At 34.7% G+C, this 23,994-nt stretch overlaps 1 protein-coding gene across 2 annotated transcripts in view; it reads right to left on the reverse strand.

Annotated features, from left to right (window-relative positions):
* Window position 1: 1 nt before the first annotated feature.
* The window catches only part of KIF3A (kinesin family member 3A), a 65,430-nt gene continuing 41,437 nt past the window's right edge, over window positions 2–23,994 (reverse strand). The window contains exons 9-19 of one of the 2 annotated variants that reach the window (XM_077138409.1): window positions 20,316–20,414; window positions 18,652–18,723; window positions 16,491–16,499; window positions 13,490–13,646; window positions 12,915–13,095; window positions 12,589–12,699; window positions 12,105–12,230; window positions 11,001–11,054; window positions 10,591–10,659; window positions 9,089–9,213; window positions 2–6,882 (exon numbers count right to left, since the gene is read on the reverse strand). In XM_077138409.1, coding sequence (XP_076994524.1) covers window positions 6,834–6,882; window positions 9,089–9,213; window positions 10,591–10,659; window positions 11,001–11,054; window positions 12,105–12,230; window positions 12,589–12,699; window positions 12,915–13,095; window positions 13,490–13,646; window positions 16,491–16,499; window positions 18,652–18,723; window positions 20,316–20,414 — 1,052 coding nt within the window. In that variant the 3' untranslated portion in view covers window positions 2–6,833. The remainder of the gene's footprint in view (window positions 6,883–9,088; window positions 9,214–10,590; window positions 10,660–11,000; window positions 11,055–12,104; window positions 12,231–12,588; window positions 12,700–12,914; window positions 13,096–13,489; window positions 13,647–16,490; window positions 16,500–18,651; window positions 18,724–20,315; window positions 20,415–23,994) is intronic. The other variant, XM_077138408.1, reaches the window with a different exon arrangement.

Genomic DNA, 23,994 nt, shown 5'->3' on the forward strand with positions numbered 1-23,994 from the left:
AAGTCATGGAACCTCCTAAAGTCAATCTGAGATGATCCACACTGGAAATTTCAATTTCCTTTCTTTGATTGAGACTAATTTGCATTCAATGGCTGATGTGAGCTATTTGCCACAGGATATGGGTTCTGAGCTATAGTTCGTATAGGAGACCAGGATGGTAAAGGAAAGGCAAAAGATTTGGAATAGGCCAAAGAAAGGATATATGCAAGCCCCTGAACAAGTTCTGTCCTGAGATAAAATTGGGTGGTTAAGATGCAACTGACATTCCTATTTACTCTGGTGACAGGTGGTTCTGGGATCTGGATGGAGGCATGCAACAATAAGGAAGTGAGAGAACATAAATTGAGGAGGACTTGCATAAAAAGAGAGAAGACAGATCAGGCTAGTGGAAGCTGAGATGCTTGTCATTCTAAGGGCAACTAAAAAGGTATTCTACAGCCTGCTCATCAGGACACAGCCACAGCGAGGCCTGCCTCACGAAGCTGCCCCACACTTGCTCGTCTGCAGAGAGCAAAGCCCCCCAGCTGGAAGGCCCCCCTCCCTGAGATAGGCTATTGGTACCTTTTGCCAGTGAACAGACTGTATCTCTAACTAGCATCAAGTAGGTAACACATATTCATTGAATAAATGAGGAGTGAGAAAAAACATCTTTGGCTCAAATCTGCCTGAATGTCTTTTATCAATGCATTCTTGGGTTGGTTAGAAATGCTGGTCTCTGATGAAAATGCAACAGGGCTCTCTTATTCCTAACGGTCTGCCATGCCAGTGGTCCCACACTCAGTTTTCCTTCATCTTCCTACACAGGTCACCTCGGTTAGCCTCTGAGGGACCCTAAATCTGAGGATGTGGAATCTCAGGAGCAAAGTGCAGCACACAGGTTTCTTATGGAGCCTGGTCTATCAACATACAAGGCCAGCTTCTCAGCCCCTACCAGCTTCCACTGAGAGCAGGGCAGGCACTTTTAGCTTTGGGGCTGATTTTTAGGATCAATTTATCAGATCAAGTTGAAGTTCCAAGCCCAGGAGGAGTACTAAAATTTCCTAATTAGTCACATGTCCAGAATCTCCTAAACTGTTTTTGTTTTTTATTAGAGAAGTCATGGGTTCACAGACCACTCGTGAATAAAACACAGGATTCTCACATACCACCCTATTATTAACACCTTGCATTGCTGTGGAACATTTGCCCTAAACACCCAGACATTCTCTCCTCAGCTAAATGCCTCTCTTCAATCTAATCTGTTCTTTCTGTTAATGTCTTCCCAGTTCAACTTTCCTCAGCCTCTGAGTTGTCTGGATGGAGGCATGCAACAACAAGGAACAGAGAGAACATAAATTGAGGAGGACTTGCATAAAAAGAGAAGAAAGTTCACGTTAGTGGAAGTTGCTCCTTTTTTGTCTAAAGTTCTGAGTAAATGCCACAATGAAACAAAAGGATGCTTTGTGTGCTGACTCCACACCTGAGTACCTGCTAGGCAATTTGAGTAAAGACAGGTGAAGACACATTTGTTCTCTCAGTCTAGGCACACTCATGGGTGCAAGAGAAACAGCTCAGTAGAGAGGGAGGTTAGCTCCTCTGGTTCCTGACCATTTCTGCTCCTTATGGCACAGGTTTGTGCATGGTCTGGTTCCCAGCCATCAATTCTTGCTCCCTCCAATCTAATCCTCCCCAATCTTTCCAATATGAGTGACCCACTTACGTCCTTCCATGCCTTCCCACTGCTTTCACAATGAGATCCTGGCCTAACCCTTTTCTCTTCGGGCCACCTTCACCTCCCTCCACGCCTTGTGCCCTATTACCAATGCACATGTCGACTACACTCCCCACATTACCTTTTCAGGCTGGAATACTGCTCCCCCCTTAATGAAGTGCTTTCCCATATAGCTAAAAGAGCACTTCCTCTAAGAAGCATTTCTGGCCCTTGGGCTAGGCTGCATGTGCCAGGGACCAGGCTAGTTGCCAGGCAGAAAGCTGTGGCCTACAGTTCACCATCACCTTCTTTTACCACAGCCCCCAACGGGCTTCACTGTCATTCTCCATCGACGTGTGCCCCTCTCCCTCTTGACAGGATGCGAGCTTTGCCAGGTCTGGGTGGTTCCGTGTTGCCAAGACCCTTCTCCTCAGCACAGTGCAGTGGGGCCACCAACACAGAAGGGAGGCGCGTGGATAACCCAGGGGGCTAGAGCAGGAGAGTCACAACCAAAATAGGACACCCGGTGACTGAGCAATACAACTCACGGTGGATAGAAATCAAGACCAACATCGTATTTCTGTAATGACTCTATTCTTGTTTTAGGTTGAGTTAGGCAATATCCTCTTGCTGAGATTGGTATCAACTCTGAGAAATATTTTATTCAGTTGTAAAGCCCCAGTCAAATTCCTTTGTACAATTGGAGAAACAAAGCCTTTGGTTAAACACTAAAATTTCCCCAGCCCTCTAAAAAGGGGTGGGGGAGGGTAGCAGGTGTGGAAGAAGTCTGATCTGTCATATTCTTTAGTCAGTGCCATAGATGAGTTTGGGTAAGACAATCTGATGTTCTGATAACATTGCTGATAAAAGTAACTTGAAGATTGGGTCACAGGAAGCCCAAGATAAATACTGAGAGGAAACAGGTTCTTTTTGAAGTAGCCTCTTCATAACCATTTTCCCACACATTGTTCAACTTCCGAAGCAGGACTGAATACTTGATTTGCTTTGCAAATGAAACAGCTTAGGCAGGAGACATTCAGATGTTATAACAAAGTGTTTGGAAGGCTCCTCCCGCTGCCTTCACGTGTAGGCTGTGGCTTCAGGCCAGTGCTGACTGCTCCTGCAAGCATAGGCTACCAGTGATCTTTACTGCTTTTTTATAAACTACCTTGTTGTGAAAATGGATTCAAAGTGATTTATGGAAAAAGACTAAAACAGAAAACAGCAGCACCATTATTAGGATCAAATAAAGAAGAGTGTAGGAAAAGGCAGTCCAGAATACAGATGGGTAGGCTGCTGGATTCTATACGTTCCTGTCAGCCAAAGCAAAATGAAAACACACTCTTTTACCTAGTGCTTGTTGTCCACCATGGGGGGAAATCGTCCCATAGGCTAGTGCTTAGCTTAAGAGTGATTTCTCTTGAGGTCTTCATGAGCAGAGAGGAAGGACAAAGTCCTCAGTAGCACGCCCGACAACACAGGCAGTGGAAGGCTTCCTGAGGGATGCAGTGGGTACTGCTAGATGCAAGTGGACACCATAGCTCCAAAGCTCAACTGGAGAGGAGGGGAAGGCAGCACCGCTTACTGCCTTGCTTATGCCATAGCAGGTCTACAACATTATTTTCAAGTTCTATGCACACACATGATTTTCACATAAACCAGCAATTGGGCAAGGAAGGAAGCACGCCTTGCAAAGAACAAAGGAGTCTCTTCCCTTATGCAAAAAGCACACTTATGTCCTTGAAACTTGTTGACAAATCAAAACTTCTCACTGTCCACTGTGCAATTCCTAATGCTGTCTAGCATGGTGACTAATCAATCAGTATTTGTCCAAAGAACACATGATTAGCAATGGTCCAAGCATGTTACTGTTTCAGAGATACTTTAAGCTCATTAAAAATGTTTGAATGAGATCATGATACTATTACCATTAAGCAACATCGCTTCTTACCTTTTAGTGGGATACATTTCACATACACACGTCAAGTTACAATATGAGAATTGGTTTCTGTCTTAAATATCTAATGAGGAAGATAAGAAAACTTGAATAAAAAGATTTTTGTTGAAAAATTAATTTCATCAATGAGAAGAAGCATATTTAAAAACAAAGTATCTCTCCCAAGTTTCTGTTTCATGATGATTTCTGTTTTAAAGACCCCCCCAACATCTAGGTGTGAAATTACACAGGCCTCTCTTAATGACACGGTTGAGATGCCAAGCACAAAGAACCTGCCTGTTAATATCAGGACGGAAGGACACACCAAAATGGATAACAAAAAAAGCAGATCACTACAGGCATTAGGTAAAGAGTTTTATTTCTTATACAACCATGCTGCATGTATACAGACAATACTGATATAATACAACTTAAATACAGTTTATACATAAAATACAATGAAAATGTGGCTTTTGAAATTAATGCAACAAACTCATTGTACGATTTGTACTTTTGGCCAATCTACAGTACTGTAATGCTACTGAAGTTACTAACGATTAAATTAGTCAGACTACAGCATAAGTTCAAAGGCACTAGGAAGATCTATGATTTCTTCAGCATTCTAAGAACAAAACAGAATTAAAAAGGAAAATGAAGGTACATATTAAGAGATTGGGTAGACACTGGTGTGCTTACATGTAAATCCTACCCATTCCTTTAGTTCACAGCCTTGTAGGACAGAGAGACAGTTTCCTTAAGATAAGAATTAAGAGGAAAGAGACATAAAATAGACTAAAAAGAAAATCAGAATTATAATCTTAAACACATAGGCATAGAACTCCCTTGATTAATCTTATACTTAATGATAATCTAAACAAAACTGGGGAATACTATTTTTGATATTTTAATAATCTAAGTATTAATAAATGCAATTATAGGGTTTATTAAAGAACATATTATAAAACAATAACATTCTACCAATGCTCCTTTTAATAAATAAATATTACTTTTTAAGTTACAGGGAAAAGAGAAGAAATACCCATTCAATAAGTTCTTTCCATGTATGTGCCACTCATTTTAAATCTGCATGTTTATTTCCAATAATGAGCGAGTGTATTTATCTCTATCCTTTTATGAAATTAACACTGAAGTCACAAAACATTTCATTTGTGTACAAAGACAATAAATGTGAAGAAACCACAGAACTGTTATGATGAGTTAAATGAATAGTTTAAACATCAATGTCCAATGTTTCCATATGGATAGTCAGGGCTGGCTTTAATATCTAATTTTGGTATCTCATAAGATGAATATGTAATGTTCCCTGGTATAATCAATACTAACATAAATGCTTTTTAAAAAACTGCTAAAAACAGCCTGTTTTAAAGAATTTCTCAGTGTTTGTCTTTCCATAGATTTCTTCTTGTTACTGCAGTAGGGTGGGATAGGAAAAAAAAAATCCAACATATTGGCTTAAATTTTCTATAGCATTTTAAAGCTTAACTCAAAAGTTATTCCTTTCCTATTAATTAGATTTCTAAAGGCTAGAAAGGTGGATTAAAAAAAAAAAGAAGAAGAAGCATTAACTTTTTTTTCTACTGGTAAATAAGAATTATTAATGTTAAATGTGCATCACCAAAAATATTTTATAACTGCCAAGATATTCTGCTCAAACGAAGCTTTTACAAGACACAAATTCATCTTACGTCTTCACAGCACCAAAACAATGCTCAGAGTAAAGTTACACGTTCATTATTTTACACACTAAAAAGAAAATGCTGATAATTAAATGCAGTTTATATGATCTAGAAAATACTCACCATACACAAGACATTTATTACTCTACCTCTGGAATGTACTTTAAATTACGGGCACATTTTTACCACCACCTCACCAGTTTGCCGTCTTCACACACCCCACCCTATTCACAGCTTTGTCATTATAAACTGATATTTGACCAAACTTATTTAAATAACATTAATTTAATAAATACTAGCTATGACATCTCAAAATATTTGCAATCAAGGTGTCTCAGAACTGACTACATAATTTTAAAACTCATGAAAGACAGATTAAATGGTTTAGGAGCAGCAAAACTTTCAAAAACAGTTGTTAAAGTAGCAAGTGAAAAATAGCAGTTCTACTACAAAATAAATATAAATTTTATTTTTATAGGAATATAGTCTTAACTGGATTAGTCAATAGAAGAAATTCGAGGAAGAGTATTTTTATAGAATGTGAAAAAAAAACAACAAAGTGTTTTAAAGGCAGAGGATAAGAAGATACCTTTTTCACTTAGTTACATTTTCTGAAAAAGGAGACCTTTCTCAACTGGGAGGTCCAGAGCAATTTCCATCAAAATTTAAAATTCAGACACAAGAAAGTGTCCATTAATCACACTTAAAGTGAATTTTTAAAAAATTACACAAAAAGGCAAAGGGAAAATGACAAGCATTTAGATTCTTACTTTTCCACAACTATGGCTCCTTTTATATTCTGATACAATTCAATGTTTCAAGAGAAAATGAAACCAGAATGAAAAAAAAGTATATTTGATTTGAACTCAAAGAAGCAAAAAAGGTCATGAGAAGTTCAGATGAAACTGATTTTTAACTTTTTTTTTAAATATGTACACTTCAAAAATTGAATGCCAAATAAGAAAAATTTCTACAGAAGACCAGTAAGATCAGTCGTTTCATACTTAAAATGCAATGGATGCAGTATAAAAATTAGGATATACTTAAACAGACAGGGCAGGGTGGTGTAAGAATGGAGTCATTTCTTGGATATGCAGCCCATACATTCAAATCTAACAGTGCGACACAGGACAATTCAATCTGCTAGTTTCTGTGTGCAACACAGGACGATTTTTTTTTTCTGTCTTGAAACTCTAGTTATCTAAATATAAAGTAATTGGGTAAATAGCTATAGATCCATGTATAGTTTCAAACCACAACTCTGTAAGATGAGCAGTTTCCCCAACTTCCCTGCACAATACAAACTGAAGAGTAATATGACAATTTGAACAGTCATCAGTTGTACAATTTTAATGTTATATTAACATAATATATAGACTAAACGGTATCAGGTAAATTATTATTTTCAGTCTTACTTCATAATTTACAGCTTCCATTATTCGAAATTACACAGAAGTCTTCACTGTTTTAATTAAAGATAATTTTTACTGTGACTTTAAGTCTGTAATATTTACTGAAGTAAAGAGTCAATTACGGTTTCAGGCTTTGTGGAACGTTTTCTGTTTGGAGAAGGGAAAAAGAAAACATGAACGTTTTCCTAAAAGGCTGAAATGCAAACATCCCTATATTGTATAGTAGATAATAAAGAGAGGCCAAAGAGTCTGGAAATACAGGCCTAATGTCTGACCATGTTAAGTGATCAATTAACGTGCCATCCCCCACCCACCCCCACCCCAGCCCTGCCTTCAGGCTCAGGGAAGGTCAGCCAGAGCAGGTCAAGACGATGGCACACCACCCTCTATGCCAGAGTGATAAGGGATTGAGTGGATGATAATTTCCAAAATTTAGACAACATGGCCAGATGATAGGGCTGTACCGTTGCCAAATGAGAGTCCCTTTTTACATCCTCTAGGATATGTGAAAAGTGCAGGTTTATTGAGTGAAAATCAGAGACACAAACTATCTGAGGCAACACTCCACAGATGTCCACAGATATCTGCGTATGTGCTGGACTGATGGAAATACGACATCAATGTACTGTGTTTGTTGCAATTTTGCTCAACACAGTGAACTCTGTTCATGTGATGAGGAACATCACAATGAACATATTACATAATATAATGTAACAGCAATAAACCATTCATTGTATGTACCTGTTTATGTTTAAGACCACCCTATCATTTATTTAGGGTTTTCATGCTGCATCAGTCTACTTCTGGCACACAGAGATGCTAGGTTTGGCTCACTAATGTTGGGCCCCAATTTTTTTTTGCTTAGGTGAAAACAAAAAAGTTTATATTTTTAAATGAGCATTCTAAAAACTGTATTCTATCTGATGTTTGTTCTAGGTTCTCATAGGTTAAAAAACAAAAGCTGAGTAACAACTGAGATTTCACATAAACAATATAGATTTCTGGCTTCTCTTTAAAATGAGAAGATCCAGATTCTAGTACAAAACTAATTCGTTACAGAGCAGCAGTCAATTGCTTTAGCCAGAACTTCTCTCTAGTTTGTCCTACTCCCCACTCCTCCCTGTTCATCTCTTATACTGAAGCCAGCTGTCTTGCCATTTATCAAATTTGCATTGTTGTTTTTGTTACAGCAGAGTAAAAAGGAAAATATTTCTATCAAAGGTGGAAAGTTGAAAGATAAATCTTGAGAGACTTGTTTTTCTTATTTATTTATTTATTTATTTATTTATTTATTACATGGGAAAGCACCAGAAATCGAACCCGGGACCTCTGGCATCACAGGCAAGCATTCCTGCCTGCTGAGCCACTGTGGCCCACCCTGAGACTTGTTTTTCTTATAACTGATTTGCTTCATTCCTTAACATTATTTGTATGACTCCTGTAGACATATGAAAGTTTTTAATCCCTAGCTTAAATGTTAAAGAATGTAAAACTTTCATACTTTCAATATGCAACTTATCCCCCTACCAAGTTCAGTTATCCCAAATTATTATATTAGGTTTGTGCCTATGAGACCTGTAACACAAAAATATTAAAACCACGCAGCTTCAACTTTACATGTAACTCAAAGCCCATGTTCCCAGAACATGGAAAAAAAGCAGTTTATTTTCTACCTTTTTAGGAGTCCCAAAGCTTTACAATCAATTTAAATAAACTGAACAGTCATGATGTAAGGGAAGGGAAAAAAAGAAACAAGTCCAGTTCAGGGCTTTTGCATCCTGATTTCCCCAAACTTACGCACCCAGACTACCCAATAATCAAAACTAGGGTTCAAAGGAGGGAAACATGGCTGCAAAAGTTTTCTTCAATTGATGACTGAGGAAATTAAGGTTCTTAGGGCAATATTTAGGATAAAAAAATTAAAAGGTTCTTAGGGCAATATTTAGGATAGAAAAATTAACCAACTAAATACCTTGGGAGTCTATCTAGCAAACTAGCATCTCACTAGAGGAATTAAATGCAAGGATTAAGGAATTAAACAAGATAGTAGGTGATCCATTATATATTTGGAAAGAACAAAGTGAGCTATAAAAATAAATTTTGTTACTTAGGAAAACTAAAGAAGCTGGAAGACCTTCATTCTTTAGTGAGATTTTATTTACTCAACTGTAGCTACATAGGGACACTGAGGTTAATTCAGTGTTTCTTAAATAAGCTAATTTTAAATTTAATTTTTGCTTGAATATATATTCAAAATATTTATTATGTTAAAATAAATCTTAATTTCCTTTAAATGTATTTAATGAGAATATCTCAAAACCTTCACTTCATGGGATTCAAGGACAGTGCTTACCTTCTCCCAGTCTTTGGCCTTGCTTTCCCCTTTGAAGTCCGTGGCCTTTCTAATTTCATCAAGGACTGCCGTAGGCTCTCCTCAGTATAGGCAAGATATACATGGGAAAGGTCCACCTCAAAGGGCTAAATAAAAGAAAGAGATACAAGGTTCTCTTATAGGAAAAAGCTAAACCAGATTTGGGTGAAGATATACAATATTAAATAAATTTAAAAGCCCCAATGCATGATAAAACTATACATTTCCTTAGAGGTAAAGAAAAACAATTGTTTGCCTTAAAGCTGCTACCTCTTCTTGCTGTTCTAGGACAAAGGCAGCTTTGAAAAGCTCCATAACCTAGAAAGGTGGTAAAAAGGAACAAATTCCCCAAAATCGACTCCATGCCACTCTTCTCCCGCACACAAAAAGCTTTATTGTTCACACATGGTTCTTGGCTTGTTAGAGGGCTGCAAGGTGCTTGGTTTAAAAAGATGTCTCCTAGCAGGATGGAGGCGCTCAGGCAAAAAAGCCCGGCTGCCAGGGGAATGCATAGAGGTCCCCAAAAGGCCTGTGGGCTCCAGAGGCTCTCTGTCATGCTTGAGAGTAAACCTTTCGAAGAAATACTTGCCCAGCCCAGCTTGTAAGCAGCCTGCAGAGGTTGGTCAGGTGGTCACCCATCTTCCCAATGAGTTTCACCTCCTTATCTAGGAAACAGCTCTCCAGGAAGTCACAGAGATGAGGGTCTGTGTCGGCAGAACCCAGGGCATGCAGATCCAAAAGGACCTGGTTCAGACTCTTCACCAGGGCCATGGCAGCGTCCTTGAAACCAGAGTTTTACCCCATTCATCTTGGGACGGTACCTGTATGTCCTGGAAGAGCGTGCGGCCTAACTGCTGGTTTTGTACCTTCAAGAGATGCTCACTGTTCCGGTACACCTCGAGAACTTCACTAACTCCTAGAAGAAGTGGGCCACATCCTTCAGGGCCACATCCTCACGGGTAAGTAGACGCACAGAGAGAGGGAGGTGTAGAGGACCCACAGATGAGAGACAGTTAATGGAGCCCTCCACTTCAGCAGAATAATTCTGATGGATCTGGGAGCTCATAGTTGACTGACAATGAGGAGCTTACCCCCTAAAATGGTGTCAGCTAGTCCTAGAAGCAGGGATGGCCGAGAAGATGGCCCCAGATATTGTAACTGGAGAGGCCTTTGGAGTATATCCAAGGAGGAAGAGGTGTGGGGTGTAGTCTCTGTTCTGTTTCATCCAAACACAACTGAAGCTAGAGACAGATCCTGCGGTGCACTGTCTGCATGCCATTTTCATGGTAGAAATGATAAAGCCTACCATCACGACGAAGGTGAGCAGAACTGAAGGTAATCACCCCCTCCCAGAGCCTCTATTCCCAAAAGATGAGCCCATTTTTCTATAAAGCTGGTGAACAGAGCTAGGTTGATAACACACTTTAATGACCCACATTCCTACAGAAGAAATAACTGCATTAAAAAATAAAAAGCACTCTTACATCTTTCTCCTTTTTATCAGGTACTGGAGTCTGCTTCCTCATGTTATTTCCTGTGTAGGCAACACATTTCTCAAAAAAGAAAAAAAAGGGGAGAGAGAATTGTCCTAATTAGTAATTAATACTGCAAATAAAGCAAATTATTATGATATGGTGATGTCACACTTGTAAAACATGCTTTGCATTTTTGGAAAGGGTCCCAGAGGTCATTCAGTCCTGTGTAGCTTCTGACCTATACTTTCTCCACTGACTGTTCTGTTTGCTATATTAATTAGAAAAACATTCTATCCTCCTTACTGGATTCTGACCCTATTCATCTTTGGACCACCTTCTTCCCCATGGCAGGCAGCACAATTCCTAGCCCACAGAAAGTACTCCTTAAGTATTTCATGAGAGGATAAAGTAATACTCACTAGCTGCCATTCTCCGATGTCTTCATTCCAATGGACATAATTTTCAATCATTTCCTTTTAAAAGAGTCAAAGATAGTCTACTTTTAATATTTAACAACATTTAAAACACTGAAAAATATTCATGGAACTAAAATCTTTATAATATACTATTAAGTGAAAAAGGTAAATCTCAAAACATTATGTACTGCATGACACCCTTTTAATACATTCAAAAATAACTAGAAATTTAAAATATACACTTTTTAGGAATATGTGGAAACAATTATATTCCTTATTTCAAATATATACATATATATATATATATATATATGTATATATATATGGAAAAGAAGAAAAAGCAAGGGAGTGAGGAACACAAATTCAGGATGATGATTACCTTGGGTTGGAGAGGCAAAGGGGGGATCATTTAGATAGAAGGAGGTTACTGTCAAAGTCCAGGTTTTGTTTTAAGTGACGGGTTCACAAGTCCATCACAAAATAACTAATTAAATAAATAAAAGCAGGCCATCAAAGGACCAATAAGGACAGTCTATCATGAACCAAGGACTAAAATTTATCTAATTCTGTGCACCTGAGGTCCAAAGGTAAAAAAAAATGCTAAGGATTATCTTCATATAAATTCCATAAAGCTGTACTGAGATTCAAAACAAATTTTTTAAAACTCAGTTTGCTAAAGTTTACTAAAATGAACTGGAAAGTAGAAATTTGGGGTAAAAAAGTACAGGCTGAGATTTTAAAAGTATACTGGTATTAAGGATTGACATTCAAAGGAAGGGAGAAAAAGCACCTAGTTTTATGATAAAGGATGTTGAATGAATGAACAGGACCTATACCATGATTTTGACTTCAATAATATGAATATGAGTTCCTCCAAAGGGCTGAGAAACTGTTATTTACATACTTAGATATTCAAGCAGAAAATTATGTCTTAGGAAAAGTTAATAACTGAAGTGAAATGTGATGGTGTCAGTTCAATAAAATGTTACAGTTGGTAAATGAAATATGACTATTTACTATCAGTGAAATTGTAAATTCTATTTCCTTGATGCTTAACCCTGGCCGTGTTACATATCTAATATTTAGATCAGAGAACTTCCCTCTTACCTGATAATCTTGAGGTATAAAGTTATCAATAATGAGCATCTGAAGCCGTAGCTCCCGGCTAAGCTGTCGGATGTTCTCCAGCAGGCCTTCTATCTCTCTCTGATGTTCTTGCTGGAGATCAGCCATCTACAAGAAAGCCCATGAAAACAGTACAAACCAACCACATTGCAAATACAAAACATTCTGTTTAAATAGGGAACTCACCTAAGAAACCTGTGAGAATTTACCCTATTCTTTCACAAAAACAATGCATGGAGTTTCACTCCCTATTACCACCTATTACATGTTATCAGTTATAGAAGTAAAGAAACAATTTCAGCTTAACAGCTAAAGCTAAAAATTGCACATAAAGTGGAAATATTTTGTTTCTTTAAAATTGTAAGTACAAATTATGATTCCTTCAGGATTCTTACTCATACTTAATGAAAGTAATTTTTAAAAAAAATTCTGAGCTACACGAGTAGGTAACTTGTAAGAAACCAACCTCTGACTTTGCAGCCATCAGCATAGTCCAAACTTTCTTTAATTTCTTGGTCTTTCCCTGAGCTTCCTCTTGTAAACTGGTATATTTTTCTTCAATATCCAAGCGTTCTTGCTATGACAAAAATTGGTGAACTTCAGAATAATGCTGTTTGCTAAATCACAAATTTCATTATTTTATAAATGATATAAATGTTCAGCAACTATTATCTTTTAGAGCAATCCATCCTCTGCTTTCAAACTTCATAAAGATTACAAATATTTAGTGTCTCACTAGTAAAGTTAAATATCTTAAGCAAATGTTAAACTAAGAACAAAATATCATATTACCTCTTTTTCCTCAAGTTCTCTGCGAAGTTGCTCTGCTCTTTTCCTCCTTTCTTCCAGTTCCATATTAGATTCTTCAAGAAGTTTCTCTTGTTCCTCAGCTTTTGCTAACAAATCAACACCACCAACAATGACCTTCTTCTCCAGAGCAGATAACTTTTCCAACAAAGACTGATGCTCTTGCCTGATTAAAATGAAAATTTCTCTATATTGGTGGATATTCTACTGTTCTATACTAATATCACTTCCTAAAATTTAACAAGAATTTGGAAGCACAATGTCAAAACAGGAATATCATTATATAACACCTTTACCAAATTATACCACTATGTAGTATTATTTTACGACAATCTACAACTAATTCAAATTTACCGATTATTTTTCCTCCCACACACAGATGAAATAATCAAAACAGACCTATATTTTTAAAATATCTACAACACATTCTATCCAAAAATAGCTACAAAGGAGAAAAAAAATCAAACTATTTAATTACTATTCAATTTTCTTGCTCATACAGCCTATGAAAAATATTAAAACTTTAAATCATGATTCCACATTCATTCCATAATACTCACTGGGCCTTAAGAAGATCCTTTTCCCGTTTCTCTAATTCAGCTCTAGCCTTGTTTCTTTCTTCTTCTTCCATGTCAAGTTTTGTTTCAAGTGCTTTCCTCTCCTCGTCAATTTTTGCTTGCATTTCAACCATCTTATCTGGGGAAACTTTCTTTTTACCTAGTTGAGTTATTTAATTACAACAATCACTAAAATGAATCACACTTAAGACCTGTGTAAATTATCCTCAATACACCACTGCCTAGATTCCTCAGTAATACAAACCCAAATATAAACATGTTAAAGAAATCAAATGAATAATATACTTCACTTCTATTTATGTTCCTCAAAGAACTTTTTAACTAATTATTAAAGTCAAACTGTTGTCTAACTGTAAATTGATAACTAAGAACCAAAGTAAAAGAGAAGCAAAACAGATAAACAGGGGAAAAAAGGAAAAGATTAATAGGAAAGCAAAATAAATTTAAAAAGCAAAGATATGTGTATCTGAAAATAATATATATAGGATCAAACAAGCAGTATTATTCTTTATTTACTTTTTCTGATAAACAGGTACAAAACCAAGTAGATTTTCAAAATAGTACCTCAAAAATCCATTAAATAATGCATAAATAAGTCATATATAAGTACAAAATTTACACATAAAAATATTAGGCGGAATTTATATAAGTAAGTATTTTTCATAGTCCTAAAATTTTTATTTAGTGAAATTACTGGAAAGTATTTTATTTCACAGAATCCTTTTTTTTTCTTTTTCACAGTATTCTTTTTAAGAGAAGAAATTGTAAACTTATCATATAACAATCACATAATAATTAACCCAGCATTTTACAGTTGCTAAGCTGCCATGATACATCATCATATTCTAAAAAAACGACTGAACCAGCTCATTATCACATCATATTCAGGACCACAATAATCCGCCTAAGGTAGATGAGGCATGACAAGTGTCAAATGTAAGCAGAAATGCTATCAAATAATAAAGCTGGAAATACAGCTTCCAATTGATTGTTTTGATTATAATGCTGGTAGAGTGTTTATATACATACACTAGGTGCTCAATAAAACTTCATAGAATGAATTTATTAAGAAAAAGAAAAAAAGAGCAAATAAAAACCAGCTTATAAAACTGGTAATGAAACTAAACTAAAGACAATTCATTTCTGGTAAGACAATTTCTTTGAAACATACTTTCCTTCAGAAAACCGAACAAACTTTTCGTAGAACTGGTCTGTGGCTCTCCTGAAAGCTTTCTTAACTTCCTTCCCAAAGGACTACAGAAGAAGTGTATCAACCAGAAAAATTCATAGATTGTTAATGTTCCTACCCAAAAGCCAAACCCTCCTGGTAACAAGGAAAGAAAACTGAAAAATAATTATGATGGAGATAAATATCTATATACACTCTTTTAGGAACCATGAGACAGAGAACCATCCTCAGATTTTAATTATTTTAAGACAAAATTATATCTAAAAAACTCAAAGGTTTAAAATACATTACCCTTCAATTCTATAGAAATGTAAGTCCGAAGCAAACCTAAGCCACAAAACAAAGAAGTTGAATAAAAGATTAAATAAAAAACACTGATCCAAATTTATGCTCTGGTGTGGTGTGATTCATTGCATTCCAGAAGTCAGGATATAGACCTGATTCTATTGACATTTTTGGCACAGTCACCTGTCTTGAGCTTTCTGGATTATGCTGTATTAAAAATAATTAAAAAAAAAAAAAGTAAGTCCTATTCCCAATGAATTTCTAGAAAGGCTTGCCCATCAGTAATACTATTTCTTAGAAATTTAAACGGGAAAAGCATAAGTTGAGATATAAAGTACATGCATTAAAAAATGAGGCATTTCCTTTCCACTTCAGAATCACAAACATTTAAAGAAAAAAAATGGCAAATATGTTAAGACAAAAAAGTTTGTGTGAAGACATGGATACTAACAGAATGGAGGAAATGATCTGATCAACATATGAACATTCATACTTTTAAACTTGTAGGGTTCCAATCGCTTTGTTAATAGTTGAAAACACAGTTTCAAAACCTATCCAGAGGCAGTGAAATAAAGACAGAATTTATATGTAAAAAATTCAAAAGCATATGGCTGTTGATGGATACTACTGTGCCTGAACTGTAGTAATTCAAAATCCTCAGATAACTTTTTCAAATAGATGTTTTAGCAGCAAAAATCTTCTGTGCTCTCGTAATATTTTCATTAAGATGATCATGCATTCATTTTCATTAGGATGCTCACAGACAGGTTTGGTTTAAGAAATCTCACCTTAAGTAACATACTACTCTAGTCAGAACCATTCTGAAAAATCATTACATTTCTCTCTTAATAATTTAAAGAAAATATAAATAGGTACTAACTTTTGCAACCATGCATTTTAAAAATGTGACATCATTAAAAGTTACTTTTAAACATATTTATTTAAAAGATAACAAAACTGAATTAACCAAACCAAACCAAAAGCCTTCTAATAACGCATGATAGAGTTCAGCACAAAATTTCAGGTAAATTCATCTTTAAAAATCTGAATGCCATAAACAGTATTTAATTAAGCCAAAGAGGAGCAGTACTATTTTAAATTGCCTCTGTCTTTGCCATATGCTCTAACTAAAACTGCAATGGTGAACTCTACCAAGGGAAAGATAAAGAGAAGAATTTCAGGAAACTGTTCATTGAATGAATTTCATTTTCATTATATGAGCATCTATGGGCTTAGATAACCAGGCTCATGATTCCTGGCTACAAAAAGAAGAAAATGTTTGCATGTGAGAACATCTATATGTATCTATATTTTCAAAATTTGGTTTAAGTCTTAAAGAATTTAGGGGAAAAAAAAGCTAAGTTCTCTTTGAAGGATTTCTCGTACTAAGATGAAAACTTACCTTGGAAAAAAATCATTTAATAAAAAAAAATGTAATGCAGTTAAATAGCAAAGTTCTTTATAGGATAAATAATTGTACCATGTGGAGTGCAAATCAATCACACCAACCTGCTTGATCTTTCAATAAGAAGGTGTAAGCAAATCGTAGACAGGAAGCATGTGCACAGAGATGAGGAGGGAAAAAAAAAACAGAAAAATATTATTTTTTTTGTGAAACAAAGAAAAATGTACAATAGCATTCAGTTATAAGTATAGAAACAAATCAAATCATCATCAAAACTGAAAGAGAGTCCATGTAAAAAGAAAGTATATTCAACATGATGAGTGATATAATTTAAGCAAGGATAATCAATTTAGCCTAAGATTACAATTCAAATCTATCTCCAGAGCTCACACTGATTTCCAAACTCCTACAAATATAACAGTTCAGCACTATGAAGTTATACTAATGATAGACATGGAATTGGGAACCTGCTAAGACCTTAGAAGTCATCTAAAAGGGAAAAACAGAAATATAAGCCAATTAAAACGTTAATAAGCTAAAATTAACAAAATTCACACTGTCCATTTCCCAAATTTCCCAATTCAATGTTCCTTCTGGTGTAAGGACCAACTACAGGTGTGCCTCCCTTTAAGAAATTTTATCACAAAAATCTCAACCAACAAAATACATAAATTATAGTAATTTTCACAAATTATTTGATTAATGAAAAGATTTAATGAAGAATTTTTCTTAAACAGCAAGTTGTCCTAATGTACTTATACTGTAATTTGATTTTCCAACTTGATTTATTAGCAATTTTTTCAGAAAAATGTTATATAAAGTGAAGTATACCTGTATAATACTGAACTTACATTGAGTCTATTAGTGGGTTGTTAAGAGTAATTACAAAGATTTTATAGGAGAAAATGACTAACGATTAAAGCAAAGGATACCTAAAAAAAAAAAGGGCTATTTGTGTTTTTAATAAGGGAGAGCACATACAAGTTATAAACAGCAACCACATGCTGGGAAAACCATCTCTCTACTTTCACCAACACACCCATATTACAACAAAACAACAACATTACATGCTAGTTACACTTACAGCAATTAAAACTTTTAGCTCAAACTGAACAATTCATTTCATAACTACCTTCATATAACTAATCTTTTAAAATTAAGGTGAGTTTTAAAACAGCAAATTAAATTAAATTATAATGCCTCTCCCTCAGATATTTTTCTTGTGTTTCTCAGTTTATAATACAAAACAATACCTCTATTTTGTTTCTAAAGAAGTTTCATATAGTATTTGTAAAAATATCCTTTGAAATTAGTTGCTTTGGTAAAATGCCTGTTAATTGTCAAGAGAGAAAAAGATTTCTAACATTCATGGTCTTTTTCCTCCAGGAAGCTAAAAACATAAGAACAATAATCAATTGTTTTTATTATTAGTTTTAGAAAGGATAAGTACATAGATAATGCTTTAAAAAGACAGTAAGCTGCAAACTAGTACAAGAAAGCTTCACCCCCTTTTTTAAAAAAATAAAATGTAAATAGATAAAATTAAATAATATTTTAATTAATTATGGTTTATTAAAAACCCTTAAAATTTGGAATAAGTTCAGACAAATCCTACATAAAACTTCACTTGTAGATCTGAATTCTCTAATCACACCTTAGAAATTTCTATTAAAAAACCTATTAGGTAATTTAGAAAACAGGGATTAATGGCCATTTGAAATAATATATTACTCAATTTCTCTTTACTTGCTACACACTTTACATTTTTCTTTATTTAGAAGTTTTCTATCTTAAGCTACCCTTAAGAACAGGACACCCACCAAAGTATAAAATCCTTATAACTGTAAGACATGTTATAATGGGCACTTGTTTACTTCCAAATGTAATTTATACTTTTAGAAATTCATAAATTGTTATTACATGCTCCTTACCCTGATTAGGATTAAAAAATTATCATCAAAGCATAAAAAGGAACCATAAGAATTACTCTTATATACAGCTTACTAGCTCTCTTTACATTATCTCAACTGCAAAAGCATGAATCTCTCTTCCATTGTCTCAAACATAAGCTTAAGCATATGTTTTAACAATTATGGTTAACTGGAAGCAATGAAGAGGGGGAACAAAGTCATCACATGCTTTGGTCTACTGAGAAATCCAATGTGTATATTTCAAAACAGGGAACAGTGCAGCATTTCTCAAATGAAGTTCATGGGTTATGGAAAAGCCAAAGCTGTGTTAGAGAATTTAAGAGCTACCACTCACTAGGCAAGAACTTATCCAGAGGTTTCTCTATGACAGAACATGTGGAGTCTGAACTACTGCTGCTGCTACTGCCTGGAAGACAAAGAAATGAGCCCACAGGAACCAAAGAAAGAGGAAACAAGAATATGAACACATTCACAGAGAAAAATTCAGTTCCACAAGAAAGAATTTTGAAGGACAAACTTTGCATTAAAGAACCAAAACATTTTTCCCCTTAAAACCAGTCTTGGCAGTTTATCAAATATTCTCTACTTTATTTATAAGGTCATGCAGGGGAATTAGGAAGAGGATTTTTTAAGCATCTGCTGTAAGTAAATCCCACTACTCACCTAAAACAATAATTCAGAGGGTGGAAATAAGTATAAAAGATAAGCATACTATTTGGTGACATTTAAGCCTATTTAAACTATTTAGGTTGACAAATTGAAGGAACTGAGTTTTGAAACATAAAAATAATCATGCATGACTAAAATTATAGGAATGATAAATTATACTTCATTATACCTAGGTTAGTCTGTCTCTAATTTCACTCTCTCCCCTCCAAAATAGCAACCCAACAGATAACATATTAAATAGTAGCATTTTTATCTGTTCAAATTTTGTTTTTAACAAATCTAGTATCTGCTTCAGCTTAGTCTATGAACAAAAAAACTGGTGGGAACACAAAACTATTTCTCTAAATCAAGGGATGGAAAGCTTTTTCTGTAAAGGGTTAGAGAGTAAATTTTATAGGCTTTGCAGGCTATATGGTCTCTATTGCAAAACTAAACCTTGTCACTGCAATATGAAAACAGTCACAGCCTTTACGTTAAGCAATGAGCTTTTTATTATAGAAACAGAGGTAGGCTGTATTTGGCCTGCAGGCTGTACTTCGCAAACTCTCACTCTTAATCATGTTTTCCCTACCTTCTGAAATTATAAAATCTTTATAATTTTAAGATTTGAGACTCCTGATCAAACAGTGATGGGTTTATTTTCAGTAAGATCATTTTAATAAGACAAGCAAAATATGCACCAGCTTGAAAACAATGACCCATGTTAATGGAAGAGAGTTCTTAGATAAGTAAATATTTAGGGTGAAAAGTTTGAAATATAGGCCATTATAAAATGTCTCTCTCTCTTTTGCATGTTATTCTATATCCTTAACACAACAGTATTAATTTACACTTGCAAACAAATGCCCCCACACCAGGATGAGAATGAAAGGACATTTTCTAAAGGAAAAATCAAATTCAAAAATGGTATCTTCATATAAATTTATTATTTAAAAACATAATATTTTCTAAAGATTACTCTTGCTTGAAAAAAGCTCCACAATACATCAATTAACTAGAAATCTAGGTTTCAAACATGGAATGAAAATCCCTACATAAAATTAAAACCCTATATGAAATTTTAAAATGGTGTATGCATGCTCATAAATTTTATGATACTAAACTCTCAAATGGTATTCAGATTCCACTATGAACAGGAGAACAGAATAGGAAAACAAAATAATGCCAAATTAACCACAGTGTGGCCTATTTCCTCTGTTCCAATTGCTACCATCATTAAACATGGCAATATAAAAAAATAGGTGCTCTACTGCCTTAAGGAATGTCAAATCATCAACAGGTAGTAATCCCACTTAATTTGTATAAATTAGAACATTACAAGAAACTTACCCCTTCTTTTTTTCCTTTTCTCTCCATCTTCTCCAATCTCACCCTCTTCATCTTCATCCTCCTCTGACCCACTGATATCAGAGCCTGATATTTCTTCTCCTTGGATGGAAATTTAACACGATGAATGATTTTTATTCTGTACTGATGTCACTGGCTAGTTAAGAAATGCCCATATCAATACTATTTATTAAGTTTCTGTTGCCTCAATCAAATCTTACTTAAATACTTCTAAACAGTATATCAGATATGTTATCCCCAGAAATGGATATGATAGACAGAGATGCTTTCTTTTTAAAGTTCCTAAAGAAAAGTTAAATTCTGATCCACTTAAAATTTCAAATTCTTAGTTAAGTACAGTTCTAAATATATAAAAATTACATGCAAGAGTTATTACTTTTTTGATCATGGTGATGAATATACAACTATGTGATAACACAGTGAACCACCAATTGTACACCATATATGGAATATTTGTATGTTAAGAATGTATGGCTTGTACATTGTTGTATCAATAAAAATTAAAACAAAAAAAGAGTTAATATTTTTTAAACGTAAGCATTTTCTCCCAGTTTTTCTGTTAAGAGTTTAAATTACTCATTCAATCTGTATATTTTTATGAGCCATAAAACAACCATCTAACACAGCAATCCCATTTTTAGGACTATACTGCAAGAAATACACATTTCAAAATTGTAAAAAAGCTTATTTTATACAAATGTGATGATAGCTACATATTAACTTAAGAACAAAGCAAAAATATCCAATGAAAAGGAATGATTAAACTAATGTTCACATAGAGCAGTATTATTTTATCTTTAAAAAAGTTATTTTAAAATAACATCGTCCATATATGAAATGTCTAAGAAAATATATATACTAATCAGAACTAATAATAATTATACCTATAAATGAAGGATAGAAAGAAATCACAGAATCTTGGGAAAAGGAATTAGCTAAAAATATTTTCTTCTTTGGACCTAGAAACAACGACATGCTGGTAGCAATGAGCACACCCACTGCCCAAATGTTGGTCTCTAAATACCATTATTCAATGTAAGAAATAAACGCTCTAATGGCAGGGCAGGGAAAATACAAGATGAACCCAGAACATCTTGTGGTATCAGAAAGTAAAGAAGTGCTCAAAATAAAGATGAGAACATGTTGAAAGGACACAGGAACTACCATGAAGGAGTTCCTAAAGGACAAAGCTAGTACAATTTGAGTAACAAAATAATGATAATAATGGGTTATAACCCACAGAACAAAATAAATATCTATGAGTCAATATTAATATAAGAAAATACTTCAATAAATAAATCAATAGGAACGAAGGGATACATCCTCCTTACAAGAAAATTCCAAATAATAAACATAGAAGGAATGACAGAAATAGAAAATTACCACTGAGCAAAAGTCACAAAACTTTTGATACAGACAAGAATCATTCACAGACGCTAAAATCAGTGGGAGAAAATATGGCGAGAAACAGAACCTTTGCTTAGTCTCAAAGTATCTCCCCACAAAATACACATTAAACACAAAAGAAAAGTAAAATAGTAGCTTTACACTAAAGAAACCTGGCAGACTAATTATGAGAGAACTGTAGACAAACTCAAATTAAGGGACATTCCACGAATTGTCTGACCAATTGTCTGACTATTCAAAAGTGCCATGGTGATAAAAGATAAAAACAGGCTGAGAAATTACAGTGGTCTGGAAAGGATTAAGGAGACATGATAACTAAATGCAATGTGGAATCCCAGATTGGATCCTGGACCAGAAAAACGGCATTAGAAGGAAAACTAGAAAAATTACAATAAGGTTTGTCTATAAGCTAATAGGAACATATCAATATAAATTTCCTAATTTCAATAATTTTACTACGATTATATAAGATGTTAACAAAGCGGCAGTTGGGTACAGGAACACTACATACTATACTTTCAAGTTTTCTATAAACCTAAAATTATTTCAAAATAAAAAGTAAAAAAAAAAAAGATGTTGACAGTTTGGCGGTTCCTCAGAAAGCTAAGTATAGAGTTGCCCTACGACCTGGCAATCCCGCTACTTGGTATATACAAAGAAATGAAAGCAGGGACATGAACAGACATTTGCACACTGATGTTCACATCTGCACAGTGATGTTCACAATGGCATTATTCACAACTGCCCAAAGATGGAAACAACCCAAGTGTCCATTCACCTACAAATGGATAAACAAAATGTGGTATACATATATATATTTGATGGAATATTATTCAGCAGTAAGAAGGAAAGAAGTCCTGAAGCAAGCAACAAATGGATGAACCCTGAGGACAAGTGAAATAAGTCAGACACAAAAGGACATATATTGTATGATCTCACTAATAGGAACTAATTATAATATGCAAACTCACAGACATAGAATCTAGAATATAGACTACCAGGAGATAGAAAAAAGCTAGAGAATGGGGAGCTATTGCTTAAAATGTGCAGCATTTTTAACTGGGTTGAATTTAAATGTGTGGAAATGGACAGAGGTGATCATAGCATATTATTATGAGTATAATTAACAGTGCTGAATTGTATGTGAATGTGGTTGATAGGGGAAGTTTAGAGTCATATGTGCTGTCAGAAGGAAAGCCAGAGATTAAAACATGGACTGTATAACAGTATTATCTTGTGATGGACAATGACTGTGATTAACAGTACAAATATAGAAAGTTTCTTCCATGAACGAGAACAAATATATGAAACTATTACCGAGCTAATAATAGAGAATTAAGTAAATGGGGGAAAAAACTCACCTATTGCAGACTGTGAACTATAGTTAACTGTAATATCTTAATGTTCTTTCATCAACAGTAACAAAATATACCACATCAATGCTAGGGGTCATTGACGGCAGGGGGGGTTAAGGGGTATGGGGTGCTTTGGGTTTTCTCTTTTTGCTTTTTTTTTTGTAGTAATGAAAATGTTCTAAAATTCTGGTGATGAATGCACAATTATGTAATGGTACTGTGAGTCACTGATTGTATACTTTGGATGGATTATATGGTATGTGAATATATCAATAAAATTCCATTAAAAATACATTGTTCTTTTAACGCTTTTGTAGATTTTTATACTGTTTATATGGATCAACTGCATTAACTGGATTATAAAACTGTTAACCAGATTATAAAAACAAATGCCATAAGAGCACAAATGAAATGAACTGTGATATAAATAAAGTCAGCAAAAAAAGAGATATGAACTCAACATTAATATTTCTAAAACATGTAGTCTTTAAAACTTATTAACTATAAATACCACCTAGTGGTCACATTTAAAACAAAAAATTTCATTATGTAAGAGGCAGCTCAATTACTGCTTTTTGTTAATAACTCTTACTCAAGTTTATTGAATCAGTATCTTCTCCAAACATTACTGATATTGGCATCTCTAGATTTCACTCTCACCTACCCAGTCTCTCTGCAGACAGGAAGGGCACAGTTTCAAAGCCTTCTGTTTACCCTGGCATGCAAAGGAGCCCTGTGTCTACCAGAAAGGATCTGTTTCCAGTATGAAGGTGCCAGGAGTCACGAGGTACTTAATGATGGTTGGGAAGTTTTTCACTTCATGACTAAGGTCTGCTCTTCAAAATTGCTTTATAATTTTATTTTATTAGGAAAGAATTCCAAAATAGAATCTCATGTTC

This window comes from Tamandua tetradactyla, chromosome 20 (genome assembly GCF_023851605.1).
Source record: "Tamandua tetradactyla isolate mTamTet1 chromosome 20, mTamTet1.pri, whole genome shotgun sequence".
In the NCBI taxonomy this organism is placed as follows: domain Eukaryota; kingdom Metazoa; phylum Chordata; class Mammalia; order Pilosa; family Myrmecophagidae; genus Tamandua; species Tamandua tetradactyla.